This window comes from Chelonia mydas, chromosome 9 (genome assembly GCF_015237465.2).
Source record: "Chelonia mydas isolate rCheMyd1 chromosome 9, rCheMyd1.pri.v2, whole genome shotgun sequence".
In the NCBI taxonomy this organism is placed as follows: Eukaryota; Metazoa; Chordata; order Testudines; family Cheloniidae; genus Chelonia; species Chelonia mydas.
Window position 1 is genome coordinate 89,655,614 of NC_057855.1, and position 18,323 is coordinate 89,673,936.

General features: G+C 40.5%; 1 protein-coding gene across 6 annotated transcripts in view; it reads left to right on the forward strand.

Moving 5' to 3' along the window:
• The window catches only part of TBC1D8B (TBC1 domain family member 8B), a 67,953-nt gene that overhangs the window by 22,838 nt on the left and 26,792 nt on the right, over positions 1-18,323 (forward strand). For all 6 annotated transcript variants that reach the window (XR_006283597.1, XR_006283596.1, XM_037909751.2 and 3 more), the window contains 6 exons: positions 567-792; positions 2,201-2,441; positions 4,579-4,786; positions 7,790-7,957; positions 10,892-11,041; positions 16,511-16,661. Coding sequence is in view for 4 of the 6 variants with exons in the window: in XM_037909751.2 (XP_037765679.1) it covers positions 567-792; positions 2,201-2,441; positions 4,579-4,786; positions 7,790-7,957; positions 10,892-11,041; positions 16,511-16,661 (1,144 nt within the window). In the remaining 2 variants the exon portion in view is untranslated. The remainder of the gene's footprint in view (positions 1-566; positions 793-2,200; positions 2,442-4,578; positions 4,787-7,789; positions 7,958-10,891; positions 11,042-16,510; positions 16,662-18,323) is intronic.

The window sequence follows — 18,323 nt, forward strand, 5'->3', positions numbered from 1 at the left end:
GTCACACAGAGACTTTGGCATGAGCAGGTAAGTGGCGAATGGGGGTGACCTGAGGGGAGGCTTGCAGAGAGTCCCTGAAATAGAGGGGGATAGAAGGGTGGCACACAGGGAGCTTGTGGGGGAGGTGGGTAATGAAAGAATGCAGTGAGCCCCTGGTGTGTGCAATGAGCTCGGCCTTCAGAAGCAATGGAGTGTGTGACCTTCTAGTAACAGTACTTAGCTTTTTTTATAGCACTTTCCATTAAAGGATGACAAAGCACATTACAAATACCTATGAATGTAGCTTCACAACACCCCTAATGGAGTAAGGAAACCTCATTAGTCCCATTTTATAGACGGGGAAACTGAAGGTAAGTGTCTTAACCACGGTCATACAGGAAGTCTGTAGAAGGGACTGAAATAGACTTAGGCCTCTTGACTCTCAGTCCTGTGCTATGGTCTTGTGACCAAAGTTTCCCTGAAATATGGCAGCACAAAATATGTTGCATGGGTTTTATATATATACAAACAAAAAGGGTTAAATTATTTATATATAATTTAATCATTTTTTGTTTTTTTGCTTTTAGGGATTGATTGCTGAAGAAGGGAAAGGTTCTTTCATAAAAGAAGAAGATCCTGAGAAGTTTCGTGAAGCTATTCTGAAGTTTGAAAAGTGCTTTGGATTAGCAGAGCAGGAGAAGTTGGTGACCTATTACTCCTGCAGCTACTGGAGGGGGCGAGTGCCCTGTCAGGGATGGCTTTATCTTAGTACCAACTTTCTTAGTTTTTACTCATTTTTGCTGGGAGCAGAAAGTAAGTTGGCCCAGTCACTCATCACCATTTTATTTTATATTTTTCAAGTTTGAAGTAATATGTCACACCCATAATCCTTTGAGAATGAAACTTAGTTATTTTGGAACATGAGCATCAAATAAAAACAGTGTAGAAAAAATTAGCAATCAAAATAATCATTTGGAATATATTATTTATAGATATTTTATTTGCATGTACATGTGTAACCACTAGTGTGTGTTACTTGTCTTTCTCTGTCCTGGATTCACAGAGAATATAGGTCTGGTAAAGCTCTTAGCTGAAAATCCTGGGTCTTTAACTCATGCTGTAGAGATTCATGCTTTCAACTCTTGAGGCTTCTGGTTCAATTCCTGTCGCATGTACGAATTTAAAACAAAAATAATCTTCCCAAATCGAGGCATTATACATTGCTGATATTTTCACACATTTTTTGTGTGCGTAAAGTCATTTTGATTGCTCATTTAAAAGTATGCATTTATGTGAGTAATAATTCTGTGTGATTGAAAGCTAGAAAATATGAAGAAAGTTGCATAGACTTACAAGCATTTATATATTTTCCTGCCAGTACATGCATGTAGTATTCATGATTGCTAATAGGAGGCACAGCAGTACATCAGAAAGACACAGGCCACTTAGATATAAATGGTCTGCTTGCTTTACGAAGCTTTATTTTAAATGCCCTATTAAAACAGAGCAGCCTGCATGATGATATAGTTCATTTAGCCATTTGCAGGTTTGCATTGGAACAAAGAACAGAAAGTGTAATCTAGTACTAACATATGTGGCACTTTTTTGATGTATTTCTAACTGTGAAATTCTACCTGACAAGCTTCCTGTAACTCTGAAGATAGCCTGTAATTTTCTTGTGCTTGTGGAATAGCAGTAGTTCGTGTTTCTGTACGCTCATTTTTGAAGGAGAACAAATGACTGAGGGCCCAGTCTTACAAGGAGCTGAGCACCCTCAACTCCCATTGCAGTCAATGGCAGTTGAGTGCATTCAGCACATGGAAGGATTGGGCTATAAAACAGAGAAAGCAACTACATCAGGCAAGATTATAGAACCCATTTTAAATAGTACCGTACCTCACAAGTAGTTCCACTGAAGCCAATGGAGTAGGTGTGGAATAAGGTACTACTCTATAGGAGAGAGGATTATTACAGTTTGGCCCTTATTGAAATACACAAAAGCTTCTTTTTTCTGAGAAACATGCAATAAAGGCTGTTCAGTGGCTCACTCTAATGCTTTCAGCTATGTTAGACCTTCCTACTCAATAGTGATTTCACTGTGCTGTTTAATTGCATTTTATCAAAGCTGTTGACCGCTTGTTCCCTTCGTGTTAAGGAAAAAGTGTAGGCGACTAACGAGCAGTGAGAAGTTACTCACACCTGCTTATACTCATATTTTCAGTAAAACTCGTTATCTCCTGGGATGAAATCTCAAAACTTGAAAAGACCTCCAATGTGATCCTGACAGAGAGTATTCATGTGTGCTCCCGTGGGGAGGATCACTACTTTTCCATGTTTTTGCACATTAATGAAACGTTCCTTCTTATGGAGCAGCTGGCAAACTACGCAGTAAGGAGACTTTTTGACAAAGAGACATTTGAAAGTGACCTAGTCCTCCATGATCCTCTGCAAATCACCAAGAGGTAATTTATTGTTTGTAGAATGTCAGCTGTGTGCTCAGTAGAGTTCCAGGCACAGGAAGAGAGAGTCCTTGTCTGAAGGAGTTTACAATAACAGCTTTGCTAACATTTGTGTCTTTTACCCAAGTGTCCTGTTAGACGTTGGGTAATGCAGGGTGTTATAATTTACTGATAGTTATCGGAAGAAATCACATGAATATGATGTATAAGAAATAATATCAGCTTTATTCACAAATACTTGTGTGGGTATCTCATCTTGTTTCAAATTCTTCATGGCTAATCAGATTCACAAAAACACCATTCAGAATAAGCATCAAGGCACAAATTGACCAAACCTGTGCTAATAGCACAGGGTTCTCCTTCTTTAAAACAAAACTGAACACTACATGACATTTACTCAAACAGGGAACGTACACTAAATGCAGGAGCTGGTTGCCTTCATTGTAAATTCTGTAGGAAAGTTCTCTGAACTCGGTCTTCTCATTCACTTTTGTCAGATCCGATGCAGGCTTGAGTCTAGAGAGCCAGATTTTGATTTCAGATATACAAGTGTAAATCTGGAGCATCCACACAAAAGGCAGTGGAACTGCTCTGGATTTGTACAGCTGTAACTGAAATAATAGCCCCAAGTGTGCATTATTATATAGCGTATTTGCATGTTTTTCGTTTTCAGAGGCTCTTCTATGGTAAAGCTTAGTTTCTCTGAGTGTATTTTAACGAATCATTAAAACTGACAAGTTGGTTTTCATGGCCTAGGTTTATAAAATCCTTTCACAATTTATAGACCAGAATTAATTGTAATTCAAGGCTTTAAATCTGTACCTTTTATTATTTTTACACAGAAAACAGAGGGCACATTTGGAACAGGAAAAATGCAGAAAGCATTATTCAGTACTGTCATACAACCAAAGCTGTTTAATTATAATAATAATAATAAATAGGTTTCTTGATAAGTTCCTTAAGAGAGAACCATTTAATACATTAATATAGAAAAAGGGAGGAAAATTGTATTGCTTTATTCTCTGCTTTAAAGTGATTTCATCAGTGGGTTTACAGCCCCGGATTTACATTTGTTTATGTCCTGTATAAATAAGATCTCTGGAGAGGTTACAGTCTCTAGATAATAATTGTATTCAAGGTTCTGAAATATTTTGTGAAAAACATTACAGCAAAATTCATTTTAAAAAATGTAGTGTCTTAGCAGCAAGTGGGGATAAAAAACAAGAAGTGATGATGTGATGTCACTGAAGAGTAGCTTGCTGATGAAAGAATGGAAAGGAGGGGGAAGGGCAACAAACAATTTTTTCGGCATATGTTAATTGGATAACAAATGCATGGGTCAGATGTCATTGGCAGTGGGTGATATAAGCAACCATGTGTTGGAGACTGGTGACTGGTTTTCTTACTATTGAATTGCTTTGGGTAACATGAAATGTCAGATCTAAAATATCCATTGGGTTAAAGTTTGTCTCCTGGGCCAGTAGAGGCTTGGTCCATGTAGCGTACTTAGCAGTGCTTTCTCAAGTCTCTTTTCAAGTAGAGTGGCTTCCACAGCTTTCAGTGATGAAGGGATTTCCAGAAGTCCAATACATTTCAGTGTTAGTATAATTTTTCTTTCTCTTAATTTCCTTTTATTACTCCTAGTTGTTTACACTTAAACGGTAAAAGAACCACATGTAGCTCGCAAGCCACTGTTTGGCCACCCCTGATATGTGTTGTGATGAACAACTAAAGAGGGGGATTTGTTATTTAGGGCACAACGTGTAACAACTAGGAGTAATAAAATGGAATTAAGAGAAAAAAAAATGATGCTAATGGTGAAATGTATTGGACTCTTGGAAATCCCTCCACTGAAAGCTGTGGAATCCACACTACTTGAAATTAACTTCAGCATGTGTTTTAAGCATGTGGTTAATTACTTTGCTAAAATAGGGTGTAAGCACTGTCAACTCCCTTGGGAATTGATTGTGTTCAGAACCTCATTTAGTGCCTTCCAGGATTGAGCCTGTAATGTATTTGAGAATGTGGGATATAAAGTTTTAATATAGTCCCATCCCAACACTACTCAGTTTTAATAAATGTGAAGTGATATTAAAATAACTTTGGTTTTCCTTCTCCACCTCCCTTTTTTATCCATTAGAGGCCTGGAGAACAGAGCCCACAGTGAGCAGTTTAGTGCATTCTTCAGGCTACCCAAAGAAGAGACCCTGAAGGAAGTGCATGAATGCTTCTTATGGGTACCTTTCTACCACTTCAACACACTGGGAAAAATGTGCATTTCAGAGAACTACATCTGCTTTGCTAGCCAGGATGGCAGTCTCTGCAGCATAATCATTCCCCTAAGAGAGGTATTGCAAATTGCATATTTTGCAGAGCCAGTTACACTGAAAGTTGTATAAATTGTATAGATTAAAGTAATTAGCAATTTACTTTTCTTTTAGTCAAGTTTCTCATTAGAAAATTGAATCTATTTTTATTCAGTTTATGTGATGTCATTTTTTCCTGGTGCCAGCTGTATTAAGCTAAATCCCACTGCGTGCAGAACTCCTTTCACTTTTCAGCTCAAAGAAAACCTTCAAGTCCCTCTCTTTTTTTTTGTCCTCTGCTCTTTCTAGGTGAGCAGAGGAACTTTTAGTGTCTCAGCTTGCACAAGTCTCACAACTTGTACTTAAACTGGGAGTCTGTCTTCATAGCCTGAGGCTTATGGTCAAAAACAAAGAATTGGAGGGGCTGAATATTTTGGAGTGATTGGTTATGGATTCTGGAGTCTTTCGCCTGTAGGTCACCAGCTTAAATCACTGTGGACAGTGATTAATGAGTACCAATTGTTCAGAGTTTTATGTGAAATGAGTTTGATAGTGTCTGGTCCTTAGTGGACAAATGTCAATTCAGCATTACAATTGGCGTCCTTAACAGACAGACTAAGGATTATAAGGTAATAGAGACTGTGGGCTTGTCTACACTGGCAGTTTACAGCGCTGCAACTTTCTCGCTCAGGGGTGTGGAACCCCCCACCTCCCCCCCCGAGCGCAGCAAGTTTCAGCACTGTAAAGCGCCAGTGTAGACAGAGCCAAGCTCCCAGCACTCGTAGCTATGCCCCTTGAGGTGATTTATTTTAGAGCGCTGGGGGAGCTCTCGCCCAGCACTGCGCTGTGACCACACAAGACACGTTAAAGCGCTGGCATGGCAGTGCTTTAGCTTTGCCAGTGTAGACTAGCCCTGTGTTACAGCCTAGCTTTGAATGATCTAGGACAGAGATGACACATTTGTGGAGAAGTGCATGGGAAGATTACCCTGTACCTTCCATGCGGCATGTATTCTGTGGACTGAGCTTTTATCAGTCTCTTTAACATTGTCAGTCTCTGACTAGTCCCAGATATGTTCTTGAAATAGATACACTGGAAATTACCAAGACATTGATTAGTACTTTTGTATACTCTTCATACATGCATGCAGCTTACTAGACATGCTGGGACAGATCTTCATGTGGTGTGAATTGTCATAGCTACATGAAGTCAATGGAACTATATCAGTTTACTCCAGCTGAAAATCTGCCCTGCTATGTGCTATTAGAGCATGCATTATTACCTAGGCAAATTTCTTCTTCACTTGAACTGAGTGTTCGAAAGTATTAAAAGCCATAATATAATAAAGGTCCAAATTAATGTCTTGTGTAACTCAGTTGACTTCAGTGGGCACACAACAGGAATATATTTGGCACACGCTGCTTAGATATTGCAGTTCATATGATTTTTCTATTGGCAGTCTTGCAAACAGGGGCTGTTGCAAACTGTAATAACAATGCATAACAGGTTGAATTAAAGGAGCTGACTTCTTAATTCCAAATTCTCTCTTAGGAGTTGTTAGGCCCTTGTAGAGTTGTTTCACGTCAGCTGGTTTTCATCCTTCACCTGTGGTGGTCAGAAAGCAGCAGCAACAGTAGTCAGTCTAGCAGTTCACAGTCATGTTACTAATTTATTATTTCCTGAAAAGCACTACATTATTAAAATGTATTTACCACTATAAATCCTAACTATCCCATCATCGCAATTAAGATCAGCTTCAGCTGTCATTTCCTGTGACAGATGTGTCTAGGAGGGTATTCTCAGTGGATTATCCTTCCCATGAATTCTGCTTCACGTGATTATTTGCAGGAGCCGGAGTCTGGCTTCTTTCAAAAAACTGTGTAAGATGCACCCGTTTCAGCAGGCACTTGAGGCCAGATTTTGGAAAGCGTTTAGCACCAATATGTTAATTTTTCTAAAAAAAATCTGTCCTATAATGAAGTTTGGGTTTTATGGGGATAACATGTCAGTCCATTGTCTTGTGCCAGAATAGCAACAGCCCATTTTGTGCAATGATAGTTTAAATTGTCTGTGTTGTTAATGCTGCTTATACAATGGTCCACTGCGCTCCACGCTGCTCACAGGTTTGTCTGTATGTGCATGTTGTCATGGTTACCAGGCTCATTGCACTGTTGTCCCTTTTTGGGGTCTCACTGAGTGCACCCCCACAGGCTGGAATTCTGCAATTTGCCCACTCTTGAACCAGGACCTGGGTTATAGTCCCTTGGGTATCAACTATGACTCTTTCAGTAGGTCCAACTGGGAGGAGTTTCCCTTTGGGAGCCTCTGACAGCAGCTGATTAAAGTGACTCAAACAGTTTCTCCAAAACAAAGCATTATTTATTCTTTCACCCAAAGATACAAAGCCCTTAGAGCCAAGGAATAAAACAAAAAGAGACCTACATGCGTATTTTCTTACCTAAGCTTAACCTCTCTATACATGGGTCCAGCTTTTTCCCCATCTCTAAGTCAGGAGAAACACCCTGCTCGCTTGCAGCTGGCTCCTTCTGTCTCTGCGTGAGTCTTCCCAGCCTGTCCGCTTTTTCATTGACATACCCTGGGGAGCCTCCCTTCCTTTTCTGCAGCCTAGCCTCTATATAGGGGTTTAGTGTCTACTCTTTGATCTTAGGCTCAGCCTAGGAAAGGTGGAAAGGATGGTGCTAGCTAGGTAGCTTCTTCCCCAACTGATGTCCCAGCCATTGTTATCTTAACTCCTTTGAAGTTGTACAGCTAAGGCTGCCTTATCTGTGTCTTTGTTTTGTCTTTCCTGCTCTGTTTAACAACCTCTCTTTACAGCCTGCTTCACTTCAACTCTATGCATTCAGGCAGGCAGCTACACAAAATTGAATGTTGAATCCACGTCACACTTAATATTTATAAGGATAATGCAGATAGCTTCCAGTATGTGTCACATGCACTCTCAATAGAATTTCTTTTTTGCAAGCCAAGCTGACGAAATTGGGTAGGAAGATGAGATTACTAATTCCTGTGTCCTTGCCTCTTCAGGTCATAGCAGTGGAGAAGGCTGATCCAGCTAACAAAGGAGTCAGCATTAGTACTAAAGCAAAAAGAGCTTTTCGTTTTACTGAGATTAAGGATTTTGAACACCTGGTAGCAAAGCTCAGGATCAGAAGTGGTACAACTTCAAGTCCGCATCACACTGCAAGTACGGAGGTAACAGCACAGCTAACTCTAATACTGAAATCTGAAAAGGTGGATCTCATTTGCATAAATTGGGCCCAATTCCAGTTGAAGTGTTTCTTTGGGACTCTCACTGCTTCAGCTGGCAGGAATTCTGGGAGATTCTGAGAAAGGGCACTGCATAGCAATGGGGCAGTCTGATGTTGAGCAAGACTTCATTCCATGCCTCATCTACTGTACAGTTTGTGCTGAATGCATAACAAAGGGGAAGTTATAAGCATATGTCAGAGCTTATCAGCCCATAGCAAAAGAGTGACTTACCCTATCATTCAGACTCGTGTAGTGCTTCAAGGAAGTAATGCTTGGCACACATCAGGACTGAACAAAAATGTGAGCTGAGTGCTTCTCTGGACACACAGACTGTTCACACATACCAATAAATGTGCTTTTCATGGTGACTTTGCATTCATAGGGGAAGGGGAGGAGGAAAGAGAGAATTTTTCCTCCTGGGAAGGTTTTCTGGTTTGAGATCAAGTTTGGGATTGGTGAGCAATAAATAAATAAACCTGATAGACTTCCTGTTTCTGAGCCCAAGAGGACTGAGCTGTGTTAGATGTAGTTAAAAAACAGAAATCCCATCACAGGGAATTTGAGGTATTCCTTCCCAGACCTATCACAGCTGCTTTTTCAGAAGACCAAATGGAACAGTAAGGATGGTACTGTGTTTAGGGGATTAGCCTGTGACTCGAGAGACCCACATTTAATTTTCTATTCTACCACTTGCGCAAATCACTTAGTCTCTCTGTCTCAGTTCCTTATCTGTAAAATGGGGATAATAGCACTTCCCTATTTCCTGGGATAGTTGTGAGGATAAATACATTAAAGATTATGAGGTGCTCAGATACTACGGTGAGTGGGACCATAGGCACTGCTTAGAAATACTTAAGATCCATTTCCTTCAATGCAAACAGTCAGACTTTTTGGTTAAAAAAATAAAAAAACCCTTCATAATCTCTCCTGTGAAAAACCAAAAATCACCACCTGGTGTAAAATCAAGTGTGAAGTTAGTGGATCTGTGTAAACTTAACCAGCTGGCTCATAATGTTTACAGGATGATTGTGAGGCTGTTATTAGATGTGGACAGATCTGTGCAAATAGTGTCGTGTATGAGGCTTTTCAGTTTCAAAATGTATCCCTCAGAACAGATATGTGGAACTTGCCATTTTTAATAGTGCTTCTGCATACTTTCCATCTAGGGTTCTGCATTTAGGGCTTTGCTCTCATTGAAATTGATGGGACTTCTGTCTTTTGACTTTTAGTAAGCTAACTCCTAAAACCCCTTCATCGGTAATTGTCTGCTTTGTCTGATGCCAAATACAGAACATGGTCTGCTAGGCTTTAACCTTGCCGTACCCTAGTTTTGGGGTGACATGACTTTCCGACAGGACAGTCCTACCTTGGCTTAACTGAATGTGTGTTGGAGAGGAGCACAAATGAAAAATGCTGGGTAATTCTGCTTGCTCTATCACTGACCCTATAGAGTCTCAAATGTAGACCCTGGCAAAGCTTTATACTTTTACCAATTAGAGACAACACATTTACTCTTCTGAGTGCTCCTATCGACGAGCATGCATATGAGAGCACGGCAACCAGGATTTGGTACTTCAGCTGTTCAGGAGATTATGTACCATTTTTCATTTCCAACACACACTTTTGGACAGTAAGGATGGTTTCCTTCCCTTTCCAGAGGGGCATGCTGCCAGGTACTCCCCTGAATACAGGGACATGAGCCAGAGTTGAGCAGATAGTTGCTGTTATCCCAGTGGTTGCCTATAACTTTAGTTCTAAACCTAATATTCTGACAGTATAGCAGCTGGGTGGAGTTAAGAACTTTCCTCACAGTCCAGATGGGCCTCCCTCTCTGATGCAATCAGCTCTAGTAGTTTATAACATCGATAGTAGAGGAGCAGAATCGGTCAGAATAACCTGTGAAATAGTATCCGTGAGCTTATGCAGGGTGTACGGTGGTTCAGCACAGAAAAACCGTGTGTCATGGAAGACTCATCCTCAAGGTTCCAGTCTTGAGGGTTAGAAGCTGGGGTGAACAACAAGGGGGGGAAAAAAGGTTTAACCTGAACAGAAATGCTCCCTAGCTAGGAGTGCAGCACAGTTCTGTGACGTTTGGGTGCTGAGCTATGCCTTCTCAAAAGTATTCACCTTTGGAGTGGCCACACACGCCCAGTTACATGCCTTTGTCTACATTACTTGACTAATAATCAGTTTGGTCTATTTTCCTCCTTAACTGTGCTTTTAGGGTGGAGAAAGATAATTGGCTCTGTATGCATATGGAAGGGAACATGTCGAACGGCAAAGCTGCTGAACTGAGTACATTTTGGCATTTTACTTTGTTTTGCTTATAGATTTTGAAATAGAATATTTCTCACCCACTAGGCTCCAAACCTTGCTTCTGAAATCCGGTTAGTAGTATCCTGTGGTAGGAGAGCACACAGTGCATTTAACTGCCAGTACAATACTTGACAGTTTCTGTCCATGGCCCTGTTCCAGCTCCCATTTAAATCAGTTGGAGTCTTTCTTTTCGTTTCAGTGGAGTTGGATCAGGCCCTCATCTTTTTTGCAGCTATCGTTTTCATTAATGTTAATGTATGAATAAATATCTTGCTTTGGCAATAAAGAAATGTGTTTTTTTTTCAAGTGCTGCCGCTTAAATGTAAATAGGAAGCTCTACAGATCATGGACCACTTCAGATCTTATTTGCTCTGTAAGATTCCAGGCAGATTTGTTAATGCTGTTTAAAGTTTAAATAATAACAACAATGCATCTGAAGACTATTGTAATTTTGAAAGGTGCATAACAAGTGGTGCTTGCAGATGAAACGTCAACTGTTATCAGTGCAGTTTCTTGCAGGACTTTTTAAGCACCTCTGACAGCTGTTAATGCATTCTGCAGGTTGCCACTACTTCTAACTCTGACAATTTGGTGGATTATTATGAAGGACCGTTAATGGCAGGTCAGAAAGGCAGCAGCACGACTGTTAGCACAGAAGCTCTAATGACCGTATTCCACCCTCAGGATGCTGATAATCTTGACTCTAAAATGGTAAGAAGGAAAACAACTTTCTACACCTTTCTGAATCCAATGAAAAAGGATTCAAGTAAAATTGAAACGTATTCGAGAGAAAGCAGCTGATTTCTTTTATGGCTTTGGCAATTTTCTCTTCTCTGCCTACTCTGTATTTTACTCTACATTTCCACAGGGGCCTTATGCATTGCTGTGTTTTCTGATCATCTTGTTTAATAATGATATGCCTTATCTTCCCACAGCAAAATTCTTTCTGCTCCTCCACCCCCTCAGGGAGGAACTGCCTGTTTGTTTTGTGACAGTGAGCAAGTACTTAATTTCACATTCATTTGAACTGTCAAGACTCCTAAAACCACTAGAAATGGTTTGAGAACAAGCAAAATTGTGATCCAAACGTCAGCTTCATTTGCTTACCTCCTTTTTCAGTCTCCTGATTTCTTGGTCATAACATTATGATTTGGAGAAAAAGTTTCTCATAGCCCAGAGCTTATCATTTTGTTAAAGGTGAAACAAAGTGGGTTTGTGGGAAATCCACTCCCCTTCTTTATAAAGTATGAAGAAGGCCTGAAGGGTTTTATTTTTAAAAAATTATTTTGCTTTTCACATAAGAAATCCAGTTCTTGGAAACAGTGGAGCTCTATGGATGACTTGGGAACAAGCGGATTACAACATTGCAGGAGATGAGGCTAAAACTTTAACAGTTGAGAAGGGAAGGGGTTTTTAGTCACTGTTTGAAACCGCTTTTTGTATTTTCACCTATAAAACCATAATGTCTAATAAAGGGAGAAAGGATATCTTTGTTAAAGATGCAACATCCCTGCTTCCTCAATTAGAGCTGATTGAAAGCCCATTGAACCCAATGGAAGTTCTTCCATTGGGTTCAGTGGCTATTGGATCAGGCCTTTACTCGGGGAGAGACCTCACAAACCAGGGAAGACCATACATGGCATTTCTGATATTTAAAAGAGAAAAACTTTTTGTCTGGAGGATATAGAGAACCTAAACTCTTCAGTTGCTGTTTCTTTTCCCTTTTGCAGATCACTTTTAAGTGCTTTAAAAGGGTAAATTCTCAGTGCTGCTTATACAAAATGCAGCGGCATTGCAACCACTTTCCCCAGACCATGGAAAGAGCTGATGTACTGGGTTACCTATTCATTAATCACTCTGCCCCTAAGTTTGCAGTGTTCATAACTGAGTTCATTTGTAGTGTGTAAGTCTTGTGCTTTTCAAAGGGCCCTATCCAGCACTCCTTACTTACTCCGTCACTTCAGTTCTGCCGGAGTAAGGAACAGAAACTGCCAACTCCTTCTCATGCAAATAGGCTCTACTCATGTGGTACTGAGGTTCAACTGGATTTCAGTAGAAATATATCCTTGTGTTTTGACAGAAAGTAGCCAATGTACGAAATTGTTCTCCAGTTGCGTGGCAGATAAATATTTGATCCAGTCTGTACTTTATATGGAGCTAAAAATTTTCAGCCATCAGTTCAGCTACTCAAACTAGCTCAGACTTCCACCTGCTTTATGTTTTCTTGTTATCAATTCATCTTTAGTACTGTTTATTTGGAACTGTTATATAGAATAGTTCAGTACTGACAAACACTGTTTATAAATAAATAAACCTGAGGACAGGAAAGATCAAGAAACCACAGTATGATAAAGACATTCGTGCCTGAGTTGTACCTCTGGCATGCTTTCCAGCTCCCATTCCCAACACTGTTCCAGATCTGTCAAACTAGGATAACACAACAAAAGGTGATAAATGGGAAAATCAGAACAACCTGTTTTGCCTGCCAGGTTTGTAGGACGTATTGTTTTATCTATGTAAGAGCTAAATATGATTATTATTATGGTAAGTAAGGAACAATTTGTGGTACGTTGAAAGCAAATGATTTAAGCAAATAGGCCATGATTTAGTGATGTAAGTAAGAAAGTGCCTACTCCTGCAGGAATTCTGTGCCTAAAAATTCTGCGCACAATATTTTAAAATTCTGCGTATTTGATTTGTCAAAATAACACAATATAATCACTCCCCGTTTCAATTATTTGGGTAATTTATTTTAAATGAATATGTCAACAATGCAGACAAAAAAAAAGATTCCCCAAGGAGTGGAGAGTTAAAGAAACCCCTATGATAACCCAGTTCCAGTTGGGGGATACTGGAGAGTGCTGTGTGGGTCCCCACAAAGCCCAAACACCTGCACCCCTCTTTCCCCAACGCCCAGCCATGGTGCACCCCTGGTCCAGACACCTGTACCTTCCTCCGCCCGGAGCCGTTACCTCCCTCCAGCTTCTTTACTGTCCCTCCAGGGGACACAGCAGAGCCCTGCCCTTCCTCACCCTTGCCAGAGCTGGGTCTCCTCGGCCCTCTCCCATCTCTGGACAGATGAGGATCAAGCCGAGCAGCCAGAGTATGCAGAGCCTCCATCCCCGCCAGGCTGGGTGATCCGCTCACTGTGCGCTGGAGAGCCAGACTCTTCAGAGGACAGCAGCCACCTACTGGTGGCTGGCAGCTCTGCAGCCCCAGTTCTGAAGGAGAAACATGAAATTCTGCGGAGAACATTAATTCTGTGCAAATTCTGCATTGTGCAGTGGCGCAGAATTCCCCAAGAGTAAAGTGTCTAACTTCAACCACATGAGTAGCCTCATTGACTTCAGTGAGACTACTAACATGCTTAAAGTACTTTGCAGCATCAGAGCCTCAATGTACCTTCCACAATTTGTTCAAACCTTTTAACTAGGTTCATTACACAAAGAAAAGATTAAGACTGGAGGCAACTGATCCCTTGTGATCAATCTGAATCCTACTTCTGCTTCCTCATTCCTTTCTTCCTTCCCATTTTTCTTGTTCCGATTCCTTGTTTTCTCATTCTCTCGTCTGACTTCCTGTTTTCCTCATCCTTTCCTTACCTCAAGATAAATCTCATTCCACTGAATTGCTCCCCTGAGAAGAATTTCTTATTTTTCAATGAGATCTAATAAAAAAATAGAGCGTGAGGCGTTCTAAAATTAGCCCAAGTTACAATGACTTTTACGTAGAGAGACAGGCTTGAGAAATGGAAAACTGCAGTAGAATTCCAGAGGGAGCTATGCTGAGCATCTAACTTTTAAACACCGAGATCACTGCCTTGTGTTAAAATATTAAATTCTCTCATCACCCCTATGGGCTGATGTGAAAACATACTGGTGGTAGACGTTACTCTTCCTGCAGGCTTCTTCATAGCAGAGTCTAGCTAATGCTGACATTTTTTCCCTCCTAGCAAACTTTCCTGGACCTCTATTCAGTCTTTTTTACTGTCTGTCTCTTCACACAGTGCAGACTTTCCCAGGGGCAAATCTTTCCTGGGGCAGTTTGCTGTCAGAGGACCCGCAAAGGGCTTTAGCACAATCATTCAAGTAAGTGTTGGAAATGAAACGAAGATAAAGTTAACAAATTACAGAAGCTTTGTATTCTACTAGTAGCTTAGTTACTTAAGTGGCTTGTTCTCCATTGTGGGTTTGGTTATATTTTATTTCTACTGAAAATGCTTGTTCTTCTTTGTTAAAATCCAGCATGTTTGATCATCATTAGCGAATACTATATGTTAGCAGCAGTCTCATGTACAAAGTCTTCTGGCTGCAGGATAGCAATCCTTGAATTAACATGGAAGGTACAGACTCACTCTCATTGTAATAAATGGGAGTGTGACACTGATTTAAATAGGAGCAACACCATAATTAGATAATTCTTTTGAAACTTAAATTTTCAATATTGCAAGGTGCAGTGCCGCACCCAATAGGAGTTTAAAGCCACTCAGCACCACTGAGAGCGTCCCCCAGTGTCATTAGTGTGGGATGGTCCAAAATTAATTGAGCTGAGCTAAATTTCTCCGGTTTGTTTTGCTTTGTTCATGGCATCATAGAGTTGTAGCCAAGGCCAGCTTTAAAATTTGCAGAGTCCAATCTGCCAGAGAGTTGTTGGAGAGAGGGCCCCATCTCTGTCATTGCCAAGAAAGAAGTTGGGCAATGCTGAGAATTTTGAGTTTGCTAGGTCCCACAAGAGCATGAGTGGGGACCCAAGTTGTTGGCTGCACTGCTGGCGCTTAAGGGCTTGATCTTGCTTTCATCTGAGCCAATGAAAAGCTTCCCTTTGATTTGAATGGTGAAGGATCAAGCACCAAGCAGCAATGTCAAATGGGAAGATGTGGGCCCATGGTCACATAGTCACAGTGTTTGTACTGGGTATGGCCTTTAAAAGGGACGTTCTACCTTCCTATGTTATTACATTGCAAGTATGAGAAAATGTTGCAGGAGGTATCCTCATGAGGTAAATAGGTCACCCACTACATCAAGCTGTGACTGCCCAGCCACGGGGTGTGTTACATACCCTTGTAAAGATTTTTATTTACAAAAATACTAGAAAGAACTATTTATTTCTAAAAGGATTATTTTAAAATGAGAAACACCTTTGATATAATTTATCATGTTTCTTAATTAGCCCTGCTATTTAATCCTTTGGATTCTGATCCTCTGCTACACATTTCTGCTGTTCTTGTCCATCAGTTTCTGTTGAAATCAACAAAGTCTTACCCTTAGGACATTCCTGGCACATGAAGCAAAACAGATGGTGCTTTCTACCAAAATCTACCTGAAACATTCAACAGCAGCCAGTGCATAATTACTTTATAACCATAGCCTTTAAGATTCTGCTTGTTCTTAGCTGTTTTATTCTGACAGCTTTGACGTAGCCGCTTCCATCAGGACAGAAAATGAATAGACTATAAGAGAGCTTGCTTTATTTTGTAAAAATATCCAAACAGCTGATTTAATGGGCTAAAATTAATTTTAAAAGGGGCTAAGGTAGTACACAGTAGGTTAACAAACTAGACTTGTGCCTCTGGAGACCAAGTACAGAATCTCACAGGTTTGTTGGTCTCATTCTAGTCCCTTGTGAACATCACAACACCACCACCACAATTTAGTCCATTCTGAAGTCCAGCACTGGAATGGCAGTGGTGGCCTAGGTGTTGTGTTGACAATGCTTTTTGGAGCGTTTGGAGAACTTTGTGGGCAGGCTTTCACAGCACCTGTCTGCATTGTCATACACACTGGTTAGCTGTGTTGTTCCCTTGCACTGTTAATCCTTTCTGGAACTGTACCACTTCCTGTACATTTGAGAATTATGTGGACTGTATTGATACAGTGTCAAAGATGAAGAAACAGGCTGGGCTATCTGCATGTTGATTTTATAAACTTTTTGCAATATCAGACAATATAGACCAAAGATTTTAAGGGGGTGAAAAAGTCTACATAAAGTTACTCTGTATTCAGTAGGTCAGATTCTGTTTCCATTTACACTAGTGTAAATCCAGAGTAACACCACTGATATCAGTTCTGTCACTCCCAATTCATATTGGTAATACCGAGAGCAAAATTTAACCTTATACTTCTTAATGTGTGAGCAGACTTTTTCATTATGCTTAATGGGCGTTTGTTTTTGTTTTGATAGTTGAAAGAAAAAATGAAAGAGCAGTCGTGGAATATCCTCTTTGTAGAGTGTGGACGTGGCGTTAGCATGTTTCGGACAAAGAAGACTCGAGATCTAGTTTTAAGAGGGATCCCAGAGACCTTACGAGGAGAGCTCTGGCTGCTCTTCTCAGGTATTGAATAGTAATTAGCATGAATTAATTTTACAGAGTTGTACTACAGAAATATTCTAGTCAATGATCAAACAGCTGTTTGCTGTTCTCTGCCAGAAATAGATAAGGATCTTGCTTTTATGCAGGGAATTTAAACCAAACCAAATCTGTAGTCTTTACAGTTGGAAATCAGAGCTGCAGACTCGAACTGCTTTTAAAATTGTCCTAAAAATGTTTGTTTCCTTGGTGATAAGGTACATGCTATATCCTTAAAGTTCAAGGGGACAGTTAAGTTGGAAAAGCCTTTCTGTGTATGTATGTACTGCAACTGGGAGCCTGGGTGGACAGATTCTCGCTAGCAGGGCTCGAGATAGCATACTAAAAATAGCAGTGTGGACGTTCTGGCTTGGTCTGGAGCTTGGGTTCTGGTGCCTATAGGGTAGGGTGGGTTTGAGAGCCTGAGCTTCTGCCCAAGCTGAAATGTCCGCATTGCTATTTTTAGTGCACTACTTGAGTTTTGCTAGCATGAGTCTGTCTACCCGAGCTGGGACACTCGCTCCCAGATACAGTGTAGATGTACCCTTTAAGACTGTGTCCTCACATAGCAGGAAAAACATATTTGCTAAACCGGTTTTAAATCTTTTGTCAGGGATGGCAGCTTTACAAACCAATAGAGTTTCTGTAGCAGAGAATTTTCCCCATCTTTGCAACTGTTTTCTAGACTAGGCCCTTTGAACCAAAGTACAGAGCTTACAGACATCATGTGCTTCACTTGCAGTGTTTATAAAGATGCACGTGATCTCTTGTGAAAGTTACAAAGGTACTTTTATGGCCTTCATCCCTGTGGTGTAATACCTGTATTAGAATGCCTCACAAACACTAATTAACTTATCCCAGCAGCACACTTACGGAATAGGGAAGTATTATAATCTGTATTGTACAGATGGGGAACTGAAGCCTGGAGCGATTAAGTCACTGATTTTTAGAGGCCCTGAGCTCCTGCAGCTCCCATTGACTTCAGCGCATGAGACAGTCACCCAAATCACTTGCTCAATGTTGCGTAAGAAGTCTGTGGCAGAGTCAGGAATTGAGTACAGATCTGTCTGACCTTCCGTCCAGTGCCTTGACCACAAGACTATTTACCCCAATATCAGAGGTGATTTTGCAACTCTTCTAGAGATTCAGTTTATGACTACAAATTACTTGTAAAATTATCTAGCATGTTTTAGCTCATGCTGAGTAGTTGTGAATGCAAGAGATTTATAGTTGCTAATTGACAGGTTTCAGAGTAGCAGCCGTGTTAGTCTGTATTTGCAAAAAGAAAAGGAGTACTTTTGGCACCTTAAGAGACTAACAAATTTATTTGAGCATAAGCTTTCGTGAGCTACAGCTCACTTCATCGGATGAATGCATCGGATGAAGTGAGCTGTAGCTCACGAAAGCTTATGCTCAAATAAATTTGTTAGTCTCTAAGGTGCCAAAAGTACTCCTTTTCTTTATAGTTGCTAACTGTTGTTGAAGTATCTATCTGTACATTTATTCTTCACTCATCAGTTTTGTATCTGAGCACATATGGTATGTGATGGCGTGAAAATTTTAGAATGGTCCAAATGTGAAGTACTTTTTGAAAATGTGTGTGTCATAAATGGTTTGGCCAGTCCACTACCAACTTTGCAGGGGAAG